The following is a 19,320-nucleotide window of genomic DNA, read 5'->3' on the forward strand; positions in this document are numbered from 1 at the left end:
CCCAACCAAGGAGCGCCTGTAAATGACACTGTGAATAAATCCGAGTGACCTTTGCCCAGGGCTTCTGGGAGGGGGACACGACCGGTTGCCTCTGACCCTGCAGGAGCTGGGGACCTGGGCTCCAGGGTCTGAGGGAGGAGGGGGCTGAACAACTTTCCACTCCTGAGCGAGTGGGAATTGGGGGTGGGGGTGGGGTGGGGCTTTTACTACCTCTGACAGGTTCTCAGACAGTCCCAGCCCTTCCTGAGCACCTACTGTGCGCAGGCGTTTCCTGTTTGTCTGTAAAGGTAAATAAAGCCGCCCTATTTGCTGGGCACACGGCTCAGTAATCACGGTGCTTCTCTGAGCCCTGCGCACCCTGCAGGCCCGCCCCCTCTCATTCATTTGCATAATCTCATTAGCTGTGCTCTGAAGTCCCCAGGCTGGAGAGCGAAGGAACTGGGCTTCAAGACGGTGGAATTGCTCCTCACCCCCTCACACCTGAATCCCTCCTGGTGTTGGTGATGGGTGGGGAGCAGCTGGGTGGGCTCCCCAGACCTCAGCTTCCGGAGGCAAAGCTGAGTGAGCCTGGGTCCGTGACTTAAAGTCTGTGGGCTGCAGTTGCCTCCGCTGGAAATGGACTCAGAGGAATGCTGTGACGATTGGATAAAGGGTTTCATGAATGGTACGGACGTTCACATTAAGGTTTGGCCACCAGGGAGCTCTGGTGGTCAGGGTTGCTGGCCCGAGGGTCCACACAAATGTGAGGCCCAGAAGCTTCCTGCCTTAGGGGGCGTGGAGGGGGGGTAGGGGGCGGGGCTTGGTAATTCAGTCCCACTTCCAAGCTTTGCTGTGCCGGTTCCTGGTCAGGAACCCTTTCCCACCTTCCTGTGCAAATCCTCCAGGGTCCACCTGGGAGCTTCAGAGTCATCCACCCCGCCCACACCCCACCCCCTGGGCTGGCCCTCACCTGTGGCCATTCATGCTCTGGGTCTCATTTTTCCTAATTAGACTGAGTTTTTTTAAAATATATTTTTATTGATTTTTTACAGAGAGGAAGGGAGAGAGATAGAGAGTTAGAAACATCGATCAGCCGCCTCCTGCACATCTCCTACTGGGGATGTGCCGGCAACCCAGGTACATGCTCAGTCCAGCCGAAACCAGTTTGGCTCAGTGGATGGAGCATCGGCCTGCGGACTGAAGGGTCCTAGGTTCGATTCCGGTCAAGGGCATGTACCTTGGTTGGGAGTCAGAGCTGAGTTCAGCAGCATCGTGGGGCGGGAGACAGAAATGGAGTCTGAGGCTACTGAGGCAGTGAGGACTTGAGAGGACAAAATCCTGGGGACAAGGGAAGAACAACATTGAGGTGAGCCCGCATTGTGCTCCTCTTTTCCTCTGGGAAAACAAAATGATGTTCAGGGTGTCCTCAGAAGGGCGGGTACCATAAATACCTCACTTAGGACCCAAATAGATTTACAAGTTAGAGTAAGGGTCACGGGCAGGTAGACTGATCCACAAAAAGACCAGAACCCACTTTCAAACTCAATCCCACACTGGATTTTTAAAAAAATATGTTATTGGAGAGAGAGGGGTGGGGGGGGATTGGCGGAGAGAGAGAGACATCGATCAGCTGAATCCCAAAACTCACCTTGACCAGGGATTGAACGCACAACCTAGGCATGTGTCCTGACCGGAAATTGAACCATCGACCTTTCAGTACACAGGATGATGCTCAACCAACTTAGCCACACCGGCCAGGGACCACAGGGGATTAAGAAGATCCCTACTCTATCTGCTTGCTCGGAAGCAAATAGGGGGGCCCGAGCCACACAGTCCTATTTCCATTTAAATTGGTTAAAATTAAGTTTAAAGCACCATTCACCGGTCTTACTAAACACATTTCAAGTGCTCCATAGCCACATTCGGCCAGTGGCTACCGCATTGAAGAGCACAGGTACAGACCATTCCCATCACAAAACGCCATTGTGCAGCACTGTTCTAGACTGTTCTAGAATCCAGAGGGAACATTTTCCAGAGCCTGAGAAAATCTCTACAATTCAATAAAAACTTTAGAAGCCTATCAGGACAAAAGGGCTGCACACCAGGAGGAAAACAAAGCATCGACATGGTCACAGATGAACCAGATGTAGGAGTTTCAGGCATGGACATGGTCATCGTGTTCAAGAAAATAGATGCTAAAAAAAATAGATGCTAAAATGGGGGCGTTCGCTGTCAAACTGGAACACTTAAAAGGGGAACTAGGCAGAATGGAATGACTGGCAACAGACTTACCCTCCTGCGGTGAACACCTATCAAACCAGAGATAACATGCTTGGCAACTCACCCCGCCTTGCTCCAGATATAGCTCTTCCTCCCAATCGCCTACCGTGATGACCAACACCAACACCCACCAGCCACCCAGCTGTGTGCCCACAGAGGCAACGGCTTCCCCAAGAACTTTCTGTGAGCTTCCCCTTTCGACTTCCACATTGGCACCTGGACACCTTGGCTTTTCATATTCTCGGCCGGCTCTCACGTCCACCGCTCCTGTGCTTCAGGTGAGCTGCTCCGTGACAGTCTCTCACCCTCCCGCGCCCTCCAGAACAGCACTCCCTGTCTCCTGGCACATGGTCTAAGGCAGGGGTGGGCAAACTTTTTGACTCAAGGGCACAACGGGTTCTTAAACTGGACCGGAGGGCCGGAACAAAAGCATGGGTGGAGTGTTTGTGTGAACTAATATAAATTCAAAGTAAACATCATTACATAAAAGGGGACGGTCTTTTTTTTTTTAGTTTTATTCATTTCAAACGGACCGGATCTGGCCCGCGGGCCGTAGTTTGCCCACGGCTGGTCTAAGGTCTGGGTTTTCTAATAAATCCTGTCTTCTCATAGTTCTCTGGGTGGCTATCTCCCAGATCGCACCCCGTCTGAAGCGAAATGACAAATTACACAGAGTACAATATAGACCCTGGGTAGGATTCTCCTCCTCCAGGCATAGTCACTGCGATCTGATGAAGGACTGAGGGAATTCAAAACCCAGCTGCCATCCCTATGGGGTCTCATCTATTTCTAGCCCAAGGTCCTCGGTCATCTCCTGCAGGTTGGCCTGGTCTTCGGGGCCTAGGAGGACTGTGGAATGTGTTGGTCTCTTCCATAAATGAGAAGATGTAGATGATTATACAGTAAACCCATAAATTTCAGGATGAGAGAAGGTCAGAGCATGCGGATACATAAGTACTATGTCCTATACCATGTCCCCAATCCGCATACCTGCAGCTTCTACCCTACGTCCTTCTCTAAGTTGTACCCCAATGAAGACCAAGGGCCGTGTCCCACAGCCCTGTTACCCTACACACACACACACACACACACACACACACACACACACACACACACAGCAGCAGCAGCAGGGGCAACAGCAACAGCAACAGCTTGGGCTTGGAGGGACCAGGTCCAGCACCGCTGACATCAAGGATCAGTCCTTTCTCTCTGACGACCAGGGGAGATGACAGAGCAGCAGATATCAATGACTTTTTCTGGTTTGGGCTTCCTCCAAACACCTCCCCCTCTCAGGAGCTTTCTTCTCCCCAGTGACAACCAGGAAGTAAAGGCTGAGCTTCTCACCCCAGGTCTGGTGACCACCTGTCAGGATGGCCCCTTTCCCTCCCACTCCCCTCTCCTGTCACCTGTCCCAAGTGTTCATCCTCACGCACCCTCAGAGAATGGATGGAATGTGGTCTTTCTGCTTTCCCAGAATTCTTGGGACCTCTCTCTGGGAGCAGGAGGATCTGGAAGCCAGAACCTACCTGACACTGAATTCTCTCTCTGTTCTGGCCCACAGACCAGCTACGGTCACACAAGAAGCCTCATGAAGCGATGGCTGAACTCATACTCATCCCAAGGGGCCCCTGATGGGCAGAGGCTAGAACAGAACAGGGGCCCTGAACCAGCTGCAGATGCGAGTGTGTTGGTTTGTGGGTTTCTGGTGTCAATTTCACTTTAGAAAGCTACTGAACTTGAGTGTGGTTGTCAGTCCATTCTCATGGTTCCCATGAGCCCTGCTCTCACACCTTCTAACGTCTAAACCAGCTTTGGCAAACCTTTTGAGCTCGGCGTGTCAGCATTTTGAAAAACCCTAACTTAACTCTGGTGCCGTGTCACGTATGGAAATTTTTTGATATTTGCAACCATAGTAAAACAAAGACTGATATTTTTGATATTTATTTTATATATTTAAATGCCATTTAACAAAGAAAAATCAACCAAAAAATTAGTTCGCATGTCACCTCTGACACGCGTGACATAGGTTCGCCATCACTGGTCTAAACAGTTCTTTCAGCCACAAAAGGCATCTCCTTTTTTATTGTCTCTATTGAATCTGCCTCTGCTTACCCCACTCATCTGAGCTGAAGAAGTGGACTTGGCATACTGCCAGGCAAAGAAAAAGATCTCAGATCATGTTTTCTGTTGCCCAGAGCTCCCTGACAGTACAAGAAATGGGTTTAGAGCAAAAGCAAAATGATGAGGAGGAAATAAGGGCAGGGCAGGGGTCTGACAGGTTTTCTGGAGGGAGTGAGAGTAGACTCAGCCCTGAGGGCCAAGGGGCCCAGTGACCTCTCAGAAATGCATTGTGTCTCTGAAGCCGTCTCCTCTTCCCTAGGATGAGGGAGGCTCCAGGGGGAGACTGAGGAGCAGTGTGGCTGCACCTCTGTCCTGTAGGACAGAATGTCACCAGCCTCATTCCCCAGCCTTACCTCCACAGGAGACAGGGCAAAGCTCGGCCTCCAGAAGACCATCCATCCAACTGGGGAGCTCCTGGCCAGAGGGTTGGCGCTGTCCGTGGTTCTGGAACACACCTGGACTCAGCTCTGCCAAGGACCCCAACTCACAAGGCCAAGGTCCCAGGCTTAAGCCACCTGGGCACCTAAGTCCAAGGGGCTTTGGAAAGGCTGGGTTCCTTTTGGGAAGGAAAAGTCAGGAGAAGGGGTGGGAATGGGCTGGGCTCATCTCTGTGCTTTTCCTCTCACCCCTCTGGTTGCCTTACTCTTTTGAGCTTATGCCAGCAAAATGCTAAGGTTCCACTTAGCATTTGCCACGGAAATGTCTCAAAAAGAGGAAGTTCCCCTAATGAATTGCTACATGTCTTAGGGGACCTACCAATCTACTATGGCCACCATTTAGGATTAAGATGTCAGTTTGGCCTTCACAGAGGGGAGTTTTAGGAGGACGTTGGGACAGCAAGGGCCTGGGGAGGAAGCTGGACCTGAGGAGGAAGAATGTGCAGACACTGTGAATGACAAAAAGAAATATTGATCAAGTGTGTTTACTGCCCACCGGCTGGAAAGACTGTTAGCTGTTTGCATATTTTCTTACTGGCACTAGAAATATAGGAATTCACCTTACACCATAAATATTGTGGGGACAGTGAGCTACTCGATACATTCATAAATAAAATTGAACATTTACCTTGGCTATGCACAGTGCTAGGTGCTAGAGATTCAAACATGAACAGAGCAACCCTGGCCGGGTGGTTCAGTTCATTGGAGCATCATCCCATAGACAAAAAGGTTGTGGGTTCTATTCCCTGTCAGGGCACTTAACTACATTGCGGACCTCCCAGTCAGGTTGGATGCAGGAGGCAGCCAATCGATGTTTCTCTCTCTCTCTCTCTCTCTCTCTCTCAAAATCAACTTTAAAAAGGGAGCAAAGCAGATTTGACACTGCCTTCAGAGTGAACCAGGATATTCTGTGGAGCCTCAGTTTCTTCAGCTGTATAATGGGACAGAACACCATTACTCTGAGGTGACCGCGGGACTGTTGTGAGGATATGGAGGAGCTCTGGGGACCTGGTCGGCCCCATTTATGGCAGGACTAATGTCTCTTCATCATTCACTCAACTCTAGCCACACCTCCCCTCACTATTTCAGGGCAAGACAAGTTGTGTCATGATGATTCTCTCTCATCATTAATGTTTCTCGCTTCCTCTCTGAAATAAATTATATATATATATTTAAAAGTACTTCTAGTTTGTAACTTATACATTCTTATTTTATTATGTACAGTCACTACCATAAAAATTACGGCATCATAATTAACTTACCAAAGTTTTAGCAAATGAACACTTCTTTCTCCTCCTAGGTAATATGTACATATTAGGAAATGTACATATTACATATTCCCCACCACAGCTACTTTGGACTTAGCCGTTATTACTGTCAAGAATTTAAATCTATATTTTTATTCTACAGGCAATAATTTCCCCATTTATTTGTTCCAAAACATCTGTATTACTTCCTCATTTTTGAATTCTCTCTGCTGAGTATAAATTATAAAGTGACATTTAAAGATCGTATCTGCCTTCTTCTGCTTTCCATGGTTGCTCCTGAAAAGTCCATTAAACTGCTCTGAGCGAGTCCTCATTTGCCTGCAAGCTTGATCTCTGAGTACTCGGGGCTGCTGGTGGCCTCTGGGTCTCGAGGCTCCCGTGTCTTCATCTCATAAAAGCTGAGGTTGGCGTAGTAGAGCTCTTGTTGCTCCCCGGAGGGAGGGGCATCCTTGGCGGGGGGTGCTTGGTCTGGAGGCCTGTCTGACCCTAGCTTTTCCTGGGAACCCTGAGTGGAGGGGCGAGAAGGGAGTCAGAGAGGAATAAGGCAGACCTGGTCCCAAGGGGAAGTTGGGCTGATGGAAGTTGTCGTTCTTCCTCATTCCACACACACGTTTTACGAACTCAAATATTCCCGCATGCATTTAACATTCTGTAATATTATACTGAGGGCCTGCTAATCACGTTTCATCCTCACAGAAACCCAGCATGAATGACACATATCTCCATTTACAGATGGGGAAACTGAGGTGAGGAGAGGTGAAGCAACATGCCCACAATGGGTAGAAAGTAGTCATTTTGGGGAGATGGTTCTGGCGGCCTGGCCCTATCAGAGTGGTGAGGTGGGCTCAGTGGTCAGTGTGGCTGGGGCAGGAGGTTCCAGGAAATGAAGGGGAGAAGTCAACTCCCAGCTGCCCGTCCAGCTGACCACAGAGGAGCAGGTTTGGGGAACTGCCGAGGAGCTCAGTATGGACTCCTTAATGGACATGCCCAGCCCCCCACACAGCATGAGAAGACACCCCCGTCACTCACCCTGGTGACTGTGCCCATCACAGGGTCTTCATCATTCCTGATCTTTGGTCTCCCGGCTGCTTGCCTCCTGCGGGCTTTCACTCTAAGGGAAGAAGTCAGCAGCCAGAATGGCTCAGGTACAGGTGGGTAGCTGCCCCCACTTCCTGATGGACAACGGAGGCATCCAGTCCCTGAGGCCAGACTCAGACCCTCCTGACATGCAGGTGAGGACCCCGTCCCCCTAGATGCCCAGGGATTTGGCCAAGACTGAATGTTCATCACCAAGGCCCCTCTCACACGCAGAGACTTGTGCACGAGCCATCATCAGTGTAATTCATGGTAGCGAAAAAGTCCAAGCAACCCAAATGTCCGTAAATAAAGGAACAGACAAATAAAATATGCCCCATCCATACCATAGAATATTATTTGTAAATAAAAAGCAATACAGTGCTGACACAAGAACCTTGAAAATGTCATGGCCCTGGCCAGTTGCTCAGTGGTTAGATAGTCTGTCTGCACACTGAAGTTCACAGGTTTAATTCTTGGTCCAGGACCAAGTTGGATCCTGGTTGCAGGTTTGACCCCCCATCTCTTGTCTGGGCTGGTGGGGAGGGAACCTATAAATGTGTCTCTCTGACATCAGTGTTTCTCTCTCTCTCTCTCTCTCTCTCTCTCTCTCTCTGTCCCTCTCTCTCTCTGTCTGTCTCTCTCACTCTGCCTCCCTCCCATCCACTCTCTCTAAAAATGAATGGGAAAATATTCTTGGATGAGGATTAACAACAAAATAATTATTATAATAAATAAAGAAAATATCGTGCTAAGTGAAGGAAATCAATCACAAGGGACCATGTGCTGTGTGATTCCATTTATATGAATCGTCCAGAATGGACGGGAAGCAGTTAGTGGCTGCCTAGGGCTGGGAGAGGATGGAAACGAACTAACAGTTAGGGGATGTGGGTGTCTTTTGCTTGTTGTTGTTGTGTGTGTTTTTTATTTCAAGCAAATGAAACGTTTTAAAATTGACGGTGGTGATGGGTGCACAGCTGTGTGACTGAACGAAAAGCCATTGAATTGTACACTTTAAATATATGGGATTTTACCTCCATAAAGCTGCTACCCCCTCGGCCCTCCCAAAACAGTCCCCTCTGGATGTACTCAGCCCTGCACCTCCCTGCACCAGAGGCTCACATGCAAAAGATGAGACACAAACATAAGGACAGCAGGGCCATGGCACCAGCACCTCCGAGAGCCGCAGGAACCACTCCCGCCTGGGGCACCGCCTTCCCTGCAGAGAAGAGGGGGGTGAGACACTCAATCACAGGACTCGGTCTCTCCTCTCCTCCCAGAATGCACTGTCGGTCTGTTCAGGCAGGAAATGCAGGCCCTGTCCTAGCAATCCCCCCTGTCCAGGCCACAGCCCCCTCCCCTCCCCAGCTCCACCTTCTCTCTGACCCACTCCTTTCTGCTTGGCCTCTGTGCCCAGCAGGCCCTGACCTGGTAGCAGCAGAACAGAGGCGCTCTGGGCCCCGTGCACATTCCAGGCCTCGCAGCTGAGTCTGAGGTCAGGGCTGAGCCCCTCGTGGAGGCTCAGGGAGCTGTTGGTCCAGGGCCCCTCTGAGCTGGAGGTGACCACGTGGGACGCGTTGCCATGGTTCCCCTCCAGCAGCCCAGCCCCCAGGCGCCAGCGCAGGGAGGGGGCCGGCTGGGCCCTGGAGGAGCAGCTGCAGTGCAGAGCCTGGTCCTCCCAGGAGCAGGAGGGTCCCAGCAGCTGCGGGGGGTCTGTGGGGAGCGAGGAGAAAGGTCGGCGGTGCCTCTAATCTCCACAGAACCCAGCTGTCCTGCCCCCTGGGGTCTCCCCACTCACAGACCACGGAGAGACTGAGAGAGATGCTTTGGGAGCCCAACGTGTTCCGAGCTTGGCAGGTGAACTCTCCTTCCTGTGCAGACCCCACGCGAGGCAGCTCCAGGATCGCGGTGCTGGAAAGGGGGGTGGCGTCCAGGCCTGGGGACCCCCGGAACCAGCTCACCTCGGCAGGGGGGTTGCTGTCAGCCACACAGAGCAGCTGCAGGGCCTCTCCCTCCAGGATGGAAAGGGATGTGGTTTGCAGAATCTTGAGGGCTTTGGAGAAAGAAGTAGGGGAGGGGCAGAGAGGGAGGGATGGTAGGAGAGAGGGAGGGAGGGAGAGAGGGAGGGAAGAGAGAGAGAGAGAGAGAGAGAGAGAGAGAGAGAGAGAGATGGAACACAGGTCAGGCACCCAGAAGTGCGGGACTCAGGTGATGCCTTTCATCCCTGCCCTTCCCATGTCTCATCCCATTCAAACTCCTGCACCCCCCTCTGCCCCACCAGCGCCCAGGGCAGGCCCCAGCCCAGAGAGGAGGGGTTCTTTCCTACCTGTGACATTTCTGAAGGAGATGCCTATGGTGAGATTCTGAGGGGCATCTGGGATAGAAAGACAGGGCCCCACTTCAGATGGAAGTCACCCCAATCCCAAGGAGGGGTGGTGGGAACCAGTAAGGTGGGGTTCTCTCTTTCTGGCCCATTCCCCACCTACACGCAGATCCATGCACAAATGTCTCAGGTTTGCTCAGCCTCCTACACACACACACACACACACACACGCACGCACGCACGCACACACAGACATTGCTCCCACTGCCCCCATGGACCCAGCCACCCCTCCAACACTCACAGGAAACATCGAGCCGGATGGTTCTCTGTGTGGTCAACGGAAGCTGTTGGACTTGGACCTGACAGGTGAGGTTGGTGCCATGATCCTGGGGCCTTGGGGTGAAAGTGAGCTTGAAGGAGTGGAGCATCTGGGGGTTCAGCGAGTCCACAGCAGTTCCCACCCAGGAGAAGGTCAAACGTTGTTTCCTTTCACAGGACACTGGCAGACTGCATGCCAGCTGTGTGCGGCGGCCGGACTCCAATGGCTCCAGAATCTGGATGTGGGGCTTGTCTGTCAGGGAGGAAGAGGAGAGGGGGAGGTGCCTGAGCCTCAGGATCTGGGGGACCCAAAGTGTGATCCTGAGTGGGACTCATGTCTCAGGGCCCCTGAGCTCCCAAGGCCCTGTGATCTTCCCACCACCCAAGGCCTAAGACCTGGACAAAGAGTGTCCAGTGTCCTGTTCCTGCTCTAAGACGGGTTCCCATGTCCCTCGGTCCTCTCCTGGGCCCCTGCCATACCTGTCACCTGCAAATCCAGCATCTTATCTTTGTAAATATGTCTCACTTTAGTTCCTATCTCCATTTGGAAGAAGTAGCGTCCTGTGTCACTCCTCTTGGCGTCTGTGATGCGCAGGGAACAGTCGTTGGTCCTGGGGTCCCCGAGGAGGAAGCGGCCTTGGGTCTCTCTCTTCACTGGTTTACGGGGGTTGTTTGAGGCCACAGGAGAATCATAGTCTGTGTTGTCCCTGTCCTGGTACCAGGAGGTGTAGAGGTTGCTAGGGGAAGACCACGAACTCCAAGGGTAAAAGAAGGAGCAGGGCACATGGACACACAGACCCTCATGCACCGTCACCGATTCCTGCACTCGGAGCTCATACTGGTAGCCTTGTTGCTGCTGCAGGGACCCTGGGGGAGGGGGACAGAGGCTCAGCGGCAACCCCTGCTGATCCCCCACCTGCCCAGCCCCCCTCCCTCAGCCCACTCACCCCCCCACAGCAGGGGCAGCAGCAGCAGGGGCAACATGTCTGCCTCTGGCAAGGCAGAGCAGGTCTGGGTCCCTGGTCAGAGAGGGAAGTGCCCAGCTCTGGGTAAGGCCTAGGACACCCCAACAGGAAGCTCTGGGGGAGAGACTGTGGCCAGGCTAGAAGGGGAACTTGGCCTCCACAGGACGTGGGGTGGGGGTGGCTGAGAAATCATCCTGTGTCCCTCCCCCACCCCACCCAACCCTTCCAGTGGATATGCTGAGGCCCCCAGAGGGGGTGTGTCTAGATGTGAATCTGAAAGTAATCATGTTGCAGATGATGTGTAAGTGGAGAGGGAGGTCACCCAGGGGGCCACTAGGGTCAGAGCTGGACTTGGGGAAGACCCACCCTTGAGCTGAAACCACTGATGGGTGTGGAAAAGGATAACTTTACATTTTCTTTAGACAACTCAAGTGCTGGCAAGAGAAAAAGCAATTTAGACGCAACTCCAGTTGGGGGGTGGAACCCCAGTGAAAACTTGAGCATTCAAGCCCTTTGCTCTGAGAGCTTTGTGGGGACATGGGAGGCACACGTGTGGGTCTTCCAGGGTCTGAGGGACCTGGGACAGTGACAGCACACAGGCCCCACCAGAAGGCGATGTGTGAAGGGAGATCTCACCCCATTCGGAGGGACCCAGAGGCAGGGCCTCAGCACAGCAGCAAATTCGCCACCTATAGCTCAGGAAGCTCCACGTTCAGGCCCCTCACGTGCTCCGTCCCTTTTCAAAGCCCAGCAGGGGCTCTAGTGATGTGTGGACATAACCTGCAATCCTACTGCTCTTTATGAAAGAAAGAAACTTGATCAATGTTTTCCCAAATATGACAGTGATGTGAAACTTCAGACATTCCCAGTAACAAATTGTGTGATTGAAAGAAACGTTTCTTTAATTGTACAGGAGAAAAAGAAATGTCAAACATCCACGCAGAAGGGAACACTGAATTCTCTCTCTATTCTCTATATTATCTATATATATAAAAGGCTAATATGCAAAGTGTCCCCTCAGGAGTTTGATGGGGAGACTGGGAGTTTGATTTCTCACAATGATGTGTGCTGACCACCAGGGGTAATGTGGAATGAAGGAAGGCCCCAGCTGGCAGCTGGAAGACCCTAATTAGCCCTGAGCCCCACCAGGCCTAGGGACCCTACCCATGAATGAATTTTGTGTGCTGAGCCTCTAGTATAAATATAATTTTCTAGTAATTAATACTTAATATAATATTAACATTTATTACTATGTGACAGAATTAATCTCCTATAAAGAGTCAATCAAAAAATATCAGTTAAAAACTGTGCACCCTGGCCAGGTGGCTCAGTTGGATGGAGCGTCATCCCTTACACCAGAAAGTTGTGGATTTAATTCCAGTCACAGCACATACCTAGGTTGTAGGTCCCATCCCCTGTATGGGCATGTAGGAGGCAACCGATTGATGTTTCTCTCTCACATAGCGCTCGCTCTCTCTCTCTCTCTCTCTCTCTCTCTCTCTCCCCTCCCTTCCTTACTCTCTAAAATCAATAAACATGTCCTCAATTGAGGATTTAAGAAACTGTAGAGAACATGCCTTATGCTGGTGTGCCAGACAGGTATGTCGCACAGCTAAGAAAAATAATCTGTACTTTTTTCCATTTGTCTTATATTTTGGGCTTAAACATTTTTGCCTTTGTGACTTGATGTAATATGTTTTCTCGTGTTAGAAAAATCCATGTGTAGCAGATTTTGTATTTTTTTGAAGCAATGATCTTGACATCTATGTCAATATCAGGCTCCACAAACCTGAGTTTGCCCCTGCCTTGGGTGCAGGTGAAAAGGAGGGAACCAGCTCCCCCAACACCTATCTGGACTCCTCACATATTGCAATGAAGACTGTCTAGTGCAGTGGTTCTCAATGTGTGGGTCGCGACCCCTTTGTCAGTCGAACAACCCTTTCACAGGGGTCACCTAAGACCATCCTGCATATCAGATATTTACATTATGATTCATAACAGTAGCAACATTACAGTTATGAAGTAGCAACGAAAATAATGTTATGGCTGGGTCACAGCATGAGGAACTGTATTTAAAGGGCCAGAAGGTTGAGAACACTGGTCTAGTGCAAGCAAAGGACTAAAGGAAAGCACGATTTCCATGGCTGTGCCCCACAATTCCCATCACTGAGCAGTCTAGCAAATCTCAAGCGGGGAAATAAAACAGACAAGAAATAATAAGTGTTGGCAAGAATGTTCAGAAAGGGGAACCCTCTTGCACTGATGCTGGGAATGTAAATTGGGGCAGCCACTATGTAAATCAGTATGGCAGTTCCTCAAAAACTATAAATAAAGCTGCCACATGACCCAGCAACACCACTTCTGGGTATTTTATTTAGAGGAAATAAAAACACTAACTTGAAACGACACAGGCATCTCTATGTTCATTGCAGCAGCATCTACAATATGTGCAAGCAACCTAAGTGCCCATCAATCAATGAATGTACAAAGAAAGTCTGCTATATATACAGTGGAATGTTATTGTGCTATAAAAAGAAGGATTTCATGCCATTTGGGTCAACATGGATGAACCACGAGGGCATTGTACTAAGTGAAATAAATCAGAAAGAAAAAGACAAGTATGGTATGATCTTATATGTAGAAACGTTGAAAAAGTCAAACTCAGAGATACAGTGAACTGATTGATCGTTACTGGAGGCAGAGCCTGTGGGGTGGGCAAAATGAATGAGCGTGGTCAATGGTACAAACTTCCAGTTATAAAATGATTAAATCATGAGGATGTGATGTACAGCACAGTGACTGTAGTTAATAATAGTGGGTACTGCCCCGCTGGTGTGGCTCATTGCTTAAGCATCAACCTATGAACTAGGAGGTGATAGTTCAATTCCCGGTCAGGACACATGCCCAGGTTGTGGGCTCGATCCCCAGTAGGGGACTTGCAGGAGGCAGCCGGTCAATGATTCTCATCACTGATGTTTCTATCTCTTCCTCTCACTTCCTCTTTGAAATAAATAAACATATTTTTATAATAATAGTGGGTATTAATACTATTAGGTATAATAATGCAGTTAATAGTACTGTGTTGTATATTTGAAAATTGCTAAGAGAGGATATTGCTAAGAGAGATGTACATAAAAATATAATATGCCCTTTCTCAATGGAGGAAATTATAAATCTGTTTAGGAGGACATTAAAGATGCAAATAAATGGACAATATGCATGTTAATAGGTATGACAACAATCTATATATATAAAAGCCAAGTGACCAGAACAGTAGAATGATCAGAACAATTGGAACAATCGGTCACTATGAGGCTCACTAAAGAGGCCAACCAGCCCGATGGGGGCCCCAATTGGCCCCCCAAACCTCCCACATCCCCTCCCCCATGCCAGCCCAACCCTGATTGGCCCCCATCGGGGCAGGCAGGTGGACCGCACCATGCACGAATTTGTGCACCAGGCCTCTAGTATTGTATAAAAGTCTAGCCTACCCAAATTAATCTTCTGAGTTAAAGCAACATGTCACCAATCTCCAAGTGACTTTTGTGGAACGTGGTACTGCTGTTGTAAATTTATATTGAAGTAAATTTTTCAAAGTTCAGCCAAGGCAATCATGAAGAACAATGTATGAGGACTGGCTCCATACGATGTCAAGACATTAAAATGTTATAGAAAACAAGACAGTGCGGTACTAACACAGTGTTAGACCACTAGACCACGGAACAGAACAGAGCACCTAGCAATACCATAGACCTAAACCACAGGAAACACCATGCATGATAGAGGGGCTGATGCACAGAAGTGACAAGAAGATAAACTTTCAATAATGTGTGTGGGCAGCGAGGGATCCGAATGCAGTGGGATGAGATTGCACCCCCAGCTCCTACAAGGCACTGAAACCCAGAGCAGACGGAGAAGAGCTATTGTTTTACCAAAGACAAGTCAGTAGAGCTCCTAGAAGGTAACACCACAGAATATCTCCGAGAACTAAAGGTAGGGAGGGATTACTGAACAAGACATAAATAGCACTATTTATAAAGAGAAGCACGGACAATCTGGACTATGTTACAATTCAGGACTCTTCATAAAAGACGCCATAGGTAGCGCTAAATCATCAGCCATCAGGTCAGAGAAGAATTTTACAACACGTGCAAGCATCAAAGTGTCGGTTTCCAGAATTCCAAGAAGGATTTCTACAGATACACGAGAAAACAAAATACAGAAAAATGGGCTCACTTGAGCTGCACCTCATAAAAGATAGAAAACAACCAGTTGGGTAAACAAATGAAAAGCAGCTCCACGTCATTAACAACAGGAAAGCGCTCGTTAAAACCACAATAAGATAGTATTACACTGGCTCCAAGTGGACGAACATTATAGTGTCTGAAAGCGCCCAGTGCCACTGACAGTGTGGGCCAACGGTTGTTGAAATGTAAGTTGGTACCAGTGCTTCAGAGAAAACCAGCATCTTCTACTACACTGAGGACAGTCACACCATACCCAGCAATTCCGCTCCTACACTTCCATCCTGGATCAAAGCCACACTGCATGGGAGCCAATGGCCACTTGGGGCAGGTGACCCCTTGAAGGGAGGCTGTAAGGATGTGAGCTGTAAGGGGCTAGATGATGAGTCATAAGGGTAAAACACACACTGCACTTTGAGGACTTACCACAAGAAAATGAATGTAGCCCTAACTGATTTGGCTCAGTGGATAGAGTCAGCCTGAGGACTCAAGGGTCCCAGGTTCGATCCCAGTCAAGGGCATGTACCTTGGTTGCAGTCACATCCCCAGTAGGGAGTGTGCAGGAGGCAGCTGATCGATGTTTCTCTCTCATCAATGTTTCTAACTCTCTATCCCTCTCCCTTCTGCTCTGTAAAAAAAATCAATAAAATATATTTTAAAAAATAATAAAAAAAGAAAAAAGAAAATGAATGTAAAATATCTATTTTGGCATTCTGAGATCAATTCCATTGCGGGTGGCATGAGGAATTTCTCCCACACCACCAAGCAATTCAACTACTCAATTTTGACACTACCTACCAGAATGGAGCATCAGATGCCACGTGTTTAAGGCTAAATTCTTAACCTGCTCTCCTCCTTAATCCCATGTCAGGTGCTAATCTCAAGTCCAGGTTATCACCTGTGCTTCTGACCAACAGGCTGTAAGTCAGAGGTTTCCAAGATTTCCTAACCTTTGGGTTTATTAATTTTCCTGAAAGCTCACAGGTAATATGTAAATATTAGGAAATGTAAAATCCATTTCCCCCATACAACTAGTTTGGGCTTAGCTGTTATTATGTATGGTAAGGAATTTAAAAACTTTTTTTTCTACAGGAAATGTTGGTTGTTGTGTTTTGTGGTTTGTTTTTTTTTGAAAAGCCAATCAGATCTTCAAATTTACTCAGTTGAATTTTTGTTATTTAACACATTTTTATTGAATTTATTGGGGTGACATTAGTTTGTAAAACCATACAGGTTTCAAGTGTGCAACTCAACAAAACACCATCTGCACACTGCATTCGTGTGACCATCACCCCATGCAAAATCTCTTTCAATCACCATTTCCCCCTTATTTGCCCACCTCCACCTAGCCCCCTTCCCCCTTTCCCTCTGGCTATCACCAGACTGCCCCAGTTACTTGTTCCAAAATATCTCTATTACTTTCTTATTTTTGAATTATCTCTACTGCACATAAATTATAAAGTGATATTTAAAAATAGTATTTGCTTTCTTCTGCTTTCCATCGTCACTACTGATCATTAAATTATACTGCTCTTCTTTTTAATGTAATCTGTCTTTTCCTCTCTGGTTGCTGTTCAGATTTCCTCCTTGTCTTTGGTTTTCTTTGACTTGCACTGATCCTCATACAACCTCACTGTGGGAGTGGTCTCCTTTGAAACTCCTCACCTTGGACAAAACCAGTTTTGGTTTCATTTCCAGGCCACAAAGGCCACAGACCCAAAGGTCTCATGATTAGTCTGGGCAAATGCCAGTGGGAATTTTGGTATTTTGGGGGGGGGGGGATTAGATATTCTGCCTAATTTCTGGATTCAAGCTTTTTCTAAAATTCTAATCTAATAAGGTTCCATTTAATTTTATTTTCTCTTATTTTATACATTTATAATAAGGTATTTCATTTTTTATACTCACACCCCCTCCCAAGGGTTTTGCTATTTCCAGAAAAAGTCTGGAATAGAATGATGTAACCTGTTACTACCAAAAGCAGAGTCACAATTCCACTTCTACCACACTGAGAATGGAGTTTGTGTAGTGGATGTGGGGCGGGGGGGCCAATGCCCTTCTAGTTCCACACTGTGAATGTCCACTTCTTTCCTCAGGGCCACTTTCTAACATTTAGGAAATAACTTATCTGGGTTGGTATTTGTTTTGTTCACTGGGGCAGTAACCTGGGCCCATACTGCTTGTGGCCACCAGAGCCAGTGTTGTGGCTGGACCAGCCCTTGTGGTTCTTGCTGTGATTATAGGACACGTGTCATCAACAACCACACGGGAAGTTGGAAAAAACAAGTTCCTCATAGTGGCTCCCACAGCCCTTTTCTGCAGTTGTGATTTCCACAATTTCTGTTACCCATGGTCAGGTCTGAAAATGAAAAATTTCAGAAATAAACAATTCATAAGTTTTAAATTTCTCTGTGTTCTGAATAGTATGATGAATCTCACACTGTGCCAGTCTGTCCTGCTGAGAGGTGAACCGTGCCTACTTTGGCCAGTGTCTCCACGCTGTATACACTACCCACTTGTTAGTCACTTAGAAGCCGTCTAGGTTATCAAATCAACTGTCCTGGTGCCGTGGTGCTTGTGTTAAAGTCACCCTTATAGTAGCCTAAGGCTACATCACAATGCCTACCTCATTCACCGCCCTTCAGCCCATCATGGAGGCATTGGGTGTCATCTCACATCAGCGCAGGCAGGAGGTGAGTACAGAATCAGGAGATATTTTGAGAGAAGGAGAGACCACATTCACATAATCTTCAGTACAGTATGTATGTTATAATTCTTCTATTATATTATTCATTATTATTGCTCATCTCTAATTTATACATCAAAATTTATCGCGTGTGTGTGTAGGGGAAAAAATCATCCTATATAATAAAAGGCTAATATGCAAAATTTCCCCTCAACCAGGAGTTTGGCCAGGTGGTGGGGCCAGCTGGACAACCACCCACAGCCCCTCCATCCAGCTGGGACAGCCAGATTGGCCCCGATTGGGGAGGGCCGGCTGGACCCCACCCATGCACGAATTCATGCACTGGGCCTCTAGTACTATATATAAGGTTTGGAACGATCTGTGGTTTAAAACATCCACTGGGGGTCTTGGGACATATCTCCCAAGAAGAAGGGGGACAATTGTACTTACAAGTCCTGGAGGACACACAACACACCGAGGCCCACTCAGCAAGGTCACAGGTAGAGAAACAGAGAGGACCTAATGTTCAGCTTCTATTGGGGAGGAGAGTGGGGTGCCCAGGATTTTGCAGGTTCTCTCTTGGTGAATTTAAAGCAAAGGAGGAGGAATTAAAGTTCAAGGAAGGAAAAGTGGGCTACTGCAAGCAGTCAGTTATGTAGGTCACCCACGACTTTCTAAAAGGGAACTTCATGGGCGGGACAGCCTAGCTCTTCATCCGATGGATGCCTTTGACATGGGAGCCCAGACCACCCATAGCTTAGTGTCACCCACTTATGATAAAAAGAATATTCTTAGGCGCCCATGCTGTAGCACTGAATTTTTGGCTGTTGTGTTGTATGTGCTCTTTCTTCAGTCCACCCTCTCAACCCACGTCCCTCCAAGAACTCACGTTTGAAGGACAGAATGGTGTTTGCCAGATGAAAGCAAGGACGCATGCTCTCCAGGAGAGTGCTCTGCTATTGCAAAGACTTCATGGAAGATTGAAGGAACAAAAGCCACGAGGAAAGGGTGAGTGAGTAGATCAATGCCAGAGGAAGGTGCCTGTGATGTATTGTCTACAGCCAGGGAGTCAGGAAGGGGTGTGTGTAGGAGAGAGTCGGGGTCGGCTCTCTGGCTTGTCCTAAAGGGCCACCCAGATAGGAATCAGGAGGACCTGTGGGAGGCGCTCCCGCACCCCCTGCAGCGCTGAGAGCCGTACAGGAAACACTCTATGGTTACAGCAGAGCTCTATGGTCCTTTCAGCCCCGCCCCTTAACTTCCGCTTCCCCTCGGTAAAATGGCTTCCTTCCTGCTTCTTCCCAGCGCTGTGCGTGCTTGTGGCTCCTCATAACTGTGTGGAGGGTGTCGCAACCTTCTTCTTCCCCGAATAAGTCCTTTTTGGTGATGAAATACCTGGTCAGCTTTGGTTAGGGCGCACGGGCTGTTGGAAAGATTCCTGTGGGGCCCTTCAGTGGGACAGAGAAGGGCTGACGGGCAGGAGGTGCCGGGAGAATGAACAGGTAAAGTGAGGCGAGATGACCGCGGAGAGACGACAAGATGCCTCATCATGAGCCGAACGCCAGGTCGGGAGGCTGGTCTTTCCCTGCGGAGGCTTTGAAGAGTCTGGGACGGAAAATGACACCAAC

At 48.7% G+C, this 19,320-nt stretch overlaps 1 protein-coding gene across 3 annotated transcripts; it reads right to left on the reverse strand.

Moving 5' to 3' along the window:
- Window positions 1-6,005: 6,005 nt before the first annotated feature.
- On the reverse strand, window positions 6,006-11,687 carry LOC138999609 (sialic acid-binding Ig-like lectin 5). 3 transcript variants are annotated; one of them, XM_070401781.1, is made up of 10 exons: window positions 11,402-11,687; window positions 10,599-10,667; window positions 10,281-10,512; window positions 9,784-10,053; window positions 9,486-9,533; window positions 8,958-9,212; window positions 8,588-8,872; window positions 8,282-8,378; window positions 7,115-7,196; window positions 6,006-6,590 (listed from the first exon to the last, which is right to left on the reverse strand). In XM_070401781.1, the coding sequence occupies exons 2-10, from the start codon at window positions 10,602-10,604 to the stop codon at window positions 6,396-6,398; spliced, it is 1,470 nt and encodes a 489-aa protein (XP_070257882.1). In that variant the 5' UTR covers window positions 10,605-10,667; window positions 11,402-11,687; the 3' UTR covers window positions 6,006-6,395. The 3 variants fall into 3 exon arrangements, with proteins under 3 accessions (XP_070257882.1, XP_070257881.1, XP_070257883.1); XM_070401780.1 differs by lacking the exon at window positions 11,402-11,687 and adding an exon at window positions 10,748-10,833 and having other exon boundaries at window positions 10,281-10,667; XM_070401782.1 differs by lacking the exons at window positions 6,006-6,590; window positions 11,402-11,687 and adding an exon at window positions 10,748-10,833 and having other exon boundaries at window positions 7,118-7,196; window positions 8,334-8,378; window positions 10,281-10,667.
- Between the last annotated feature and the right edge of the window lie 7,633 nt (window positions 11,688-19,320).

The sequence above is a fragment of the Myotis yumanensis genome, unplaced genomic scaffold, assembly GCF_028538775.1.
Source record: "Myotis yumanensis isolate MYYU_CA2020_CCGP unplaced genomic scaffold, mMyoYum1.0.hap1 SCAF_23, whole genome shotgun sequence".
Taxonomy (NCBI): domain Eukaryota; kingdom Metazoa; phylum Chordata; class Mammalia; order Chiroptera; family Vespertilionidae; genus Myotis; species Myotis yumanensis.

What these genes read in the sequence shown, in the direction of transcription:
- LOC138999609 (XM_070401780.1), bottom strand. Translation starts at nt 10,784, where the DNA reads ATGTTGCCCCTGCTGCTGCTGCCCCTGCTGTGGGGGG. An exon ending in GCTGCCCCTGCTGTGGGGGG is followed by an intron (nt 10,668 to 10,747) that starts GTGAGTGGGCTG and finishes CCCCTCCCCCAG; the next exon opens with GGTCCCTGCAGCAGCAACAA. An exon ending in TCTCAGTCTCTCCGTGGTCT is followed by an intron (nt 8,873 to 8,957) that starts GTGAGTGGGGAG and finishes CGCTCCCCACAG; the next exon opens with ACCCCCCGCAGCTGCTGGGA.